This window comes from Lactuca saligna, chromosome 5, assembly GCF_052625555.1.
Source record: "Lactuca saligna cultivar CGN05327 chromosome 5, ASM5262555v1, whole genome shotgun sequence".
Classification (NCBI taxonomy): domain Eukaryota; kingdom Viridiplantae; phylum Streptophyta; class Magnoliopsida; order Asterales; family Asteraceae; genus Lactuca; species Lactuca saligna.
The window spans coordinates 107,354,997-107,364,463 of record NC_136421.1 but is presented as its reverse complement, the minus strand read 5'-3'; the positions used below and the strand labels follow the sequence as shown (position 1 = coordinate 107,364,463).

Below are 9,467 nucleotides of genomic sequence, written 5' to 3'. Positions count from 1 at the left end.
CAAACGAACATTTTCACACGTAAATCTGTTTTATACTAAGTTTTGTCAGACATTAAACTTCACGTACGCTCGAGTACACATTTCAAGTCCTGTATTATATACTAGAATCCCTTGGAGGGGGAGCATGGTGTTTGTGTATAGATCTATACGGGATTGACAACCCCGCGCCCTGACTGTTAGCTACAGTACACCATTTGGGGTGACAAACGTCAGAACATTCCAACGCCTGAAGAACGTTGTATATAGGCATTTCTAGTCAAATAGCATGGTTATAAAACTCACATGGAGTATCAAAAACACATTGATTTACGGGGTTTTTCAGACGTATTGGCAATTTTATACGTACATTAATTAACTACTTAAGGCATGAAAAACCTTATCGTGATACAATTTTGGAACTTCTAAACCACTATCCACATACGGAAAAACATAAATTTTTCTTGAAACAAACATTGGTCTCGATAGAAGGCTACATTTATACTAGTAGAGGATATGGGATTTTCTAGGAACCAACAAACAAAAACAAACCATTTCGTTTTAGTTCATGCAAATATGTCATTTAACACTTATGAAACTCACTAGCTAATATGTTGATCTACTCTTTCAAAACTACTTGTATGTCCCAGGAATTCAGTAATTGCAGGTAACAAACAGCTTTTGAAGAAGGGACGCTACGACGCTAGTTTAAATTCATATTTTGGCATCATATTGTAATTGGTTTTGAATGTGTACCTCTTAAATAATGTAAACTTTCAATTATATATATGATGATTATGTTGCTTTCTTTACTATGTATTCAATTGTTACGTTACCACATGAAGTCATCCGCCCCTGAACGTTTCCGCCATTCCGGTTTGAGGGTGTGAATATTTCTTCATGAGTTTATGGCCATAAACTCATGGTACTAAGTTCCATATGGTGTTTTGAGGTCTTATAAGTCAAGATTGAGCATCCATCGATTAAGTCCAAGCCTTAGGAAGCATTAGGGTCACAATATCACCACTTTGTAGTGTTTACGGCCTAAGGAGTTAAATGTATAATACTACGTACAAGAGTTGTTGTTTCCGTGGTTTGTAAGTTTCTCATAACCATACTAGACGTGGTACTAATGTCGACATTTGTCACCCCAGACCTACTGGTCTAACTGGAGCTTACAGTTTAGGTGCGGGTTCATCAAAACCATATAGATCTATACAAAAATTCGCGCTCTCCCTCAAGGAGACTCTAGTTAAAGATGGGGACTTTCGTTTTGGTACTAACAAAGCCATATGTCTCACATGACTGCTAACAACAAGTTCACGAGAAATATAATGAAATACCTTTTGTATGAAAAGATTATCCTTGTTATGAAGAATGCATACTTGTAAATAAAACGTTGGTATAGTTAGATCCGTAAGTGTTCTCATACTATAGTATTTTAGTATGTTCTCTTTGTCATAGTATATTAGTATGTTCCCTTTATCATATTATATTAGTATGCTCCTTTGATTATAGTATTCTGTGTTATAATATTTGTATACGATAGTATTCTCCTAAACTATACCTATTATAGTTTACTAGTAAGTTTCGTTATAGAAATTGAAGAAATGAATGTACACCTTTGCTACTCAAAGGTATTGAAATGATTGAATTGTACTTTTATATCAAAATATGTATACATAATATATAAGTTTAAAAGAAAAATTCGTAACACACATGAATGAGTTTAATCATAAATACTGATGACTTGATTGAGGTGTATACAACGATTTAAAAAAGTAGTTTGTTTGCTAAGACAATGTAAAGTAATAGAAATCCCTTGATCGAAAACACAGTTATAAATCGCATGTGATTGATTATATAACAAAGTGTATAACAAAAGATTTATGTTTTTTCACACGATGATAATCGTGTGTTTACTTGTATTCCCCCCTTAAAGTGTATAAAATGCATTTATAAGACATTTGAAAGTATAGTTATAGGGGTATGAACTCACTTGATTGATGGGAGAAAGCGAGATGATAATCGAGCAGAACTTCGACTTGGAAGAGTTGATTTTTCTCTGGATTCTCCGGAATCTCAAGTATATCAGGAATCTCGAGAGTGTGGAACCTTCCTTTGGAACTTGAGTGTGAAAACCGGTGCTTCAAGATTGATTTTTGAGGTAATTACGTAGAGTAACAACACTTACATGGAAAGAGATGAGCATCAAACTCGGCACCCTTAACCTTCTATTTATAGGGGCATATCTGGTGTGCGACATCGTGGTGAGCAAATATTATACTCTTCCATTGATTGGACGCCCTCAGTCACTTGTTGGGTCGCGGCCAACTGTGCCACGTCGTGGCAGATGTGACAACCTCGAATTTTGAACCTTAAACTTGTAAAATCCGTAACTTTCGCGTACGAGCTCCGTTTCGACATTATTTATATGCACGCGTAGGTGAGAATATAGTCTACAACACTCATTTAGACTTCATCAGCTAATTTTGAATTTATTTTAATTATTTATTTTTAATAGGCCAGGACTGGAAAAGCCCGTTAAAAATCCATAACTTCTTCATCCGACATCCGTTTTTACCAGACTTTTTACCGTTGCGCTACTTTGGTTGAGACCTTCGATTCTCATTTAGGTTGTATCGGCCAAAAATCTCTTGATCTCTATTTCGAGTTTTTAGTTGTCTACAGCTATATCCGGATCTTGGAAAAATCATAACTTCCTCATACGAAGTCAGATTTGAATGTCCTTTTTACATATGTTTACGGTTTAATGATATCTACAACTTTCATTTAGATACTTAAAGCTAAAAACCATTGCATCGAAATTTTGCATTTTTACGTTTAATTGTATTGACGGTTTTGTCGGGAATCTTAGAATGGTTATAACTTCTTCGTTATAACTCGGATTTTAGTGTTCTTTATATGTATGAAAACCTTGATACGATTCCTACCTCTTTATTTAACCCAAATAAGAATTTAGGAAAGTTAAATTTTGACCTAAATTTGACTGGTGTTACATTACATTGTCTCGAAATATTGGGTTGTCACAGTAAACAAGTTCATTCTAAGCACACAAGAAGCTAGGACAAGTGTACTTACAAGATAGAAGCTTGATTGGGTGTTTAAGGTCCAAGAACACTAGTGTGTGTTCTTTGTGTTCTTGGTGTTTTGAAGAACACTTGAAGATCTAAATGAAAAGCAATAATGAATGGATGAAATGATGTATAACAACTAGATGTTAGGTTATAACAACAAATCAAGTTAAGAAACGCTTACGTTTTCGGAAGATCGGGTGAAGAACGGGATGCTACTTGAGAGAGAATGGTAAGTGTTCTTGAGTGTGGAAGTTGAGTAATGAAAGGAATCGGGAGTAAACTCATACCTAAGGAATGAGTTTGCGACCGTATGGGAGTTCACGACCCAAACTCCCTTTGTTTGGCCGTGAACACCTAACTAAGGTGTTGGTTGTTCCATTGTTACCCTGATATTCTTTAAACTACTTCCTTTTATCCATTCGATTCAAGAATAATTATTAAAAATACTCAAACGGACTTTAAACCGTCTAAAATTTAGCAGAAAAGTATTTAACTTTTAATTGAAGTGCTTGACTGTAGGGTTTGTATGAATGAAAATTTCGGGTTGTCACAAAAGATATTAATTTCGAAAATGTTAAATTATATTAAAAACCCTAGTATTTTGAAATGGTTAAAATACATCCTTATACTATTATAATATAGGTTTAATTTATATATGTATAAGATGATTCGGTCTTACCGTTAGTAGGCCTCATTCATGAAGTTGATCTATAAGGGGGTTTAAGGAATTTTCCTAAAAATGGTGGTTGAATGGGTGTCCACTCTCACCCACCGCTTCCTTGATTGGTGGAGGGTCGTTAGCCGAATGGGTAGGATAGGACATTAATGAAGGGTTTTGAGCATTCTAACACTCCTATGGTGTACATGCAACCTAGATACCTTGGATCTATGTTTTCTCTATTATACATGCAAACTATCAATTTTCCAAGGCATCATCCTAACTAGCAAATTATGGAGTATATACAATACAAAAATCTATTTGAACGAGATACCTTTTCTTGTAGCTTGAAACCTTAAGCTTTTAAGAGCCTAGCACCCCAAGTGTGATGCCTCAAATGCTTTACACAACATCACCAACAACGGAGAACTTGAGGGGAGGTTACTTGCACTCACAAAATCTGATTGCCCTCTTATGTATCACTTAAGTGCCAATTTTGGTAGCTATGAGACTTCTTATACAGTGTGACACAACTAGGGTTACACCATGCAAAACCTAATGTGAATGACTTTCCACATTCCTCATGCTCCATGGCTTTTAACCTCCATGGAGTATCCATGGGTCACCACATGGGTTTAGCCCAACATAAGGAACTATGGATCATAAGCCCACTTTATAAGAATGACAATCAATTGCCATATATTTAATTAGTCTATTTTGATCACAAAAATAATTCCAAGTTAATTCCAAATTAATTCTTGATCAATACTAATTAAATAATAGGATTTCATATTAATATACTAAAACTTATAATATATTAATAAATCATAAATATCCTCTTCTCAAAAGTCCATCCCACAAATTGTTCCAGTGCCATGCAACCCAAATTGACCATGCTACTCTCGGGTCAAGTACATACTAATTAGAGTTATGGAAAATGTGAATTTGATGCTAATCCATGAAATATAAAGTAACTAAATGTTTTTATAAATTCCCAATGTTAGTTCCTTTAGGAAAATGTGAATTTGATACTAATCCATGACATTGCAAATTGTGCTTTGTCAAGTCGTTAGTGGAGCGTGTGTGGTTAACTGACACACTAACATGAACTAAAAAAGAGTGGAAATGGCTAGCTCATAAATTATCATTGATAAATAGAGCGTGTAAGGTTAACCGGCACATTGATTAGGTGGTAAATGACATCGAGAATACCAAGCTAATTTGCATGGTTATTCACACCTTATTTGTGATCCTCGATATCCCACTCACAAACTTGAAGGGAATAATCGAGATTAAACATATCATTGAATAGTTAAATGAATCTAAAAAGATCTAGGAATTTCATTTAATAAACCTAATTTATTTAAATTTCATTTTTTGTGGTGGAATTGGTAATTCGTCATTTACCTACCTTCAAATAATATACAATTGGATTACGACATCTCACATCCTAATTGTGAATTATTGTGTTGGGTCCTAGCCTTAATATTTCATTTGGGTGTTATATTAAGGATTTCATATTTAATCGAAAACTTTTCTTTCTTCTTTTTTAGATGTATGGCCGAAATAATGTTCCTGGCTCAATCTCCAACAACAACTCCTTGAACCTACTCTCGTTCCTGAACATTTATGGGATGGATACTTTTGATGGATCCAGTTTCAATGATTGGATCAGAAACATCAGAATGGCCTTACGTTACGAAGATAAGGAACATATACTCGATAAGGAACTTGTCAAGATAGATGAAGCCACTGCTACTCCCGAAGAAATGGTTGAGTATAGGGCCAAATGCAAGGAAGCAACCAAAGTGTCGTGCGTTATGGTGGCCATTATGACTCCTGAGCTATGAGGGTTCTATGAGGACTAATGGCCTTACGAGAAGTGCTAGGACTTGATGGAAAAGTACCATCAAAGAGCATGTCAAGAGAGGTTTGAAATAGTCACCTCATTCATAACAACAAAGATGAAAGATGGAGAGTCCATCACAACCCACCTGCAAATGATGCAGAGGTATGTGGATTGTTTGCTCAAGTTGAATGTCAACTTTGATGAAGAGCTGGCTATAGAGACAGTCTTGCACTCTTTGCCTCCCTACTATGATCAGTTCATGATGACTTATCATCTGAGCAAGGAGGAAGTCACCTTGAGCAAACTTCAAGGTTTGTTAAGAACTGCTGAAAGTAGATTAAAAAGAAAAAGTGTTGTATCCACTCCTGTTGCTACTCCAGTCCTATCTATTGGAGATGGAAATGGGAAAAAAGGAAAGCCCTCTCAAAGAACTGGAAGGTAAAGTCTCATGATGGATCTTCTACAAGTGGATCTAAAGGAAAAACCGGTTTTTTCCCTCCCTCCTCAAATCCAAAAGAAGCAACGTGTTTCTACTGTCATTATAAGGGGCATTGAAAACGAAGCTGCTCGAAGTACTTGCAGGACATCAAGGATGGGAAGATAAAGCCCGACTTTGTAGGTTTTTATACTATTCTATCTAGAAACTCATCACATACTAGTTCTTGGGTCCTTGATACAGGATGTGGTTTTCACATTTTTTTTACTAAGAAGAAGTAAGGATGTGTAGCATGAAAAAGGATATGAAATCATCTCCTATTACCAAGATCGGAGTTTACTCTTTAGTGCTTAGTAGTGGGTTAGATTTAGATTTGAAGGATTGTTGCTACTCGTCAGAAATGACGAGGAATATTATTTATTTTCATGGTTTGTACAGATAAGGATTTAGATATTCATTTAATAATGAAAGTGGTTCTATAAATGCTTATTATAATGGTACTTTTTATATTGAAACATTTCCTTGTAATGGTGTATATGAAACTGTGATGGTTGTAGATAACTTAGGAAATAATGTATTGCATATTGATTCGTCTAATGATTTGTAACACCATAAATTTTCAAATAAAATTTTCATTTAAAATCACATTAATCTCATTAGAACAATCACAAAAATCCTCAGTTTATATTAACTTATCAAAAACACATGTTCAAAAGTTGTTTATAGCACAATCCAGGACCCTCCAGAACAAATCTCGAACTCATGTGTGTACGATTAAGCCGGTGCCTTCCCGTGATCCCGAGAAGCACTTGAAACACATAAGACATAACACGGTAAGCACGAAGCTTAGTGAGTTACCAAAAATACCATATGCTCAAATAATAACCCTCTCATGGATATAACTCATCATGGACCCTCCAGTCTCATGCATCTCGGTAAGGACCCTCTGGTCTCACGGCTTGATATGGACCCTCCGGTCACGTGTCTCACTGAAGACCCTCCAGTTTCACAGCTTGGGTGGACCCCCCGGTCCTAACTCGGTAAAGCTCAGAATAATACACAACATAAATACACAAAGACATAACGCAGGATACAACAATACTCAATATAACACATACGACCCTCCGGTCACACAAAGATTACCACTTTAGGTAAAGTATAATGAGAAGACTCACCTCGAAAGCAAGCAAGCAATAAACCTCGCACACGAATCTCTGAACTAGCCTCCGACTGAAACAGGAGGCCAAAATGAAGTATATAAGAGATCCTCTGCCTCCCCATTAATCCATGCTCCTAAATCCTCACGACTCTTCAAGAATCCCACCAAAATAAGCATCTTAAGCCTCATACACACTCAAGATAGGGTTTAGCTCACTAGGGTTTGTTCTCTGGATGTGGAGAGTGATGAGGGAGATGGGGTGGAGGCTTAGAGTCCTTTAAATAGGGTGCTAAACCCGAATAATTAGGGTTTCCTCATACAACTCCAACTCGCCCAGTTGGCCTCTTAACTCGTCGAGTTGGTCATAAAACTCAAGCGACCAACTCAACCTCTACTTGATGAGTCTAAACCTCCAACTCGTCGAGTCACCCAACTAAAAACAAATATATAATCAATTAAATTTGTATATGTTTCAAGATGTTACCTGATTTAGACAAGGCATGCTTGTGGCATTGTCTTCTTGGACATGTTAACAAAAAGCGCATTGCCCAACTCCAAAAAGGATGAAATATTAGTGTCTTTTGACCAAAGGTCAGATGACACGAGTGAGTCCTGTTTGCTTGGAAAGATGACTAAATCACCTTTCACTGGAACTTGTGAAAGAGGTGAGGGATTGTTGGATGTCATACACACAGATGTGTTTGGGCCCTTAAGACCCACCACAAGGGATGCAAATCGCTTAGATGTGACTTTTACTTATGATTATAACAGATATGGCTATATCTACTTATTCAAGCATAAGTTAGAGACCTTTGAAAAGTTCAAAGTGTTTAAGAAAGAAGTAGAGAACAAATTAGGCAGGAAGATAAATACGCTCAGATCTGATAGAGGTGGTGAGTATCTTAGTATTGAGTTACACGACTATCGTAAGGAATGTGGAATTTTTTCACAATTGAAACCTCCTAGGACACCACAACTTAATGGTGTGGATGTGAGGCGTAATTGGACCTTGTTGGACATGGTTCGTTCCATGATGAGTCAAGTTTCGCTATCAATCTCATTACGGGGGTATACCTTAGAGACTATCACCCATATCCTTAATCTAGTCCCAACTAAGAAGGTTGCCAAAACACCTCACGAGATGTGGAAAGGGAAGGTTCACTCGTTGGCACATATCAAGGTTTGGGGTTGTGAAGCTTTCGTAAGACGAGAGACTCATGACAAGATTGAACATCAAAGTGAGCGGTGTATTTGTCACACCCCCGAACCAGACGGCAGAAACGTCCGGGGGATCATGTGACTAACAATTGAATTATCATCACAATGAATATACATGAAACATAACACATTCATCAACAACATTACATATAACAACCATCATTGTTCACATTAAGTACATTTTCATAAGTCACATAGTTTCAAAGTATTAAAAGTACGATAAGTGATGTTACACAAAATAAATCCATACATTCTTGAAATCCTTCTTGCTTAACGATTACATGAGAATACAAGTTATTTTGAAAACGGTCAAAATATATAATTTTGGTGAGTTCATAAGTATGGTGAATAAAAGTCTTTGTATCTTTAGTAAAAACCCATAAATTCCGTTATTTTCAGTTAAATGTCTAAAAATGATGTGAAAATCAAGTATAAATGCATGTGTGAATTTCATAGTTGTAACATATATGAATGTAGTTTAGATTCATTGTATTGTGAGTAAGTCATAATTGTATATGAATATTTTTCCCAGAAAATCCGATATTTTCTGTTTTATAACAATGTCGGGGTTCTTGTATCGTTTAATAAGTCGTTTTTGCATTGACACAATCGAAGGGTTCATCTTCAAAACGTTAAATTTGGTATGGAATCTCTATATGAGTCGTTATAACCATACATGATAATGACTAAGTTGCTCGTCTTGGCATTTTTCCAAATGCTGGTATTGCTCAAGATTTTCTCGCCATAGACTGGCATAGTCTAGCTGTAGCAAACAGTTAACGCGTGGGGGGTCACCCCGTATAGATCTATATACAAACTCCAGCTTTCCCTCCAAGAAACTCTGATTATGACTGCAGGCTATGATTGTACACTCAAAGGTGCCAACCGACATGTCTCACTAGATTCTCAACGCTTTGTACTATGTTTAATGTTTAAGTGTATGTTGTATGTTTTCATATTCAAAAGGTACATATAGAAGTATACGAAGTTCAATAATTACGCAAAGGTATAGTTACGATCTACTAGCATGTGAATTGCATTCTAAGCCAAATTAGCATGTAAATGGACCATAA

At 36.2% G+C, this 9,467-nt stretch overlaps 1 protein-coding gene across 1 annotated transcript; it reads left to right on the top strand.

Moving 5' to 3' along the window:
* The first annotated feature begins 5,696 nt into the window (after nt 1-5,696).
* LOC145045579 (uncharacterized) lies at nt 5,697-6,023 on the top strand. Its single transcript, XM_078993900.1, has one exon. It carries the CDS (start codon nt 5,697-5,699, stop codon nt 6,021-6,023), a length of 327 nt encoding a protein of 108 aa, XP_078850026.1.
* Nucleotides 6,024-9,467: the final 3,444 nt, after the last annotated feature.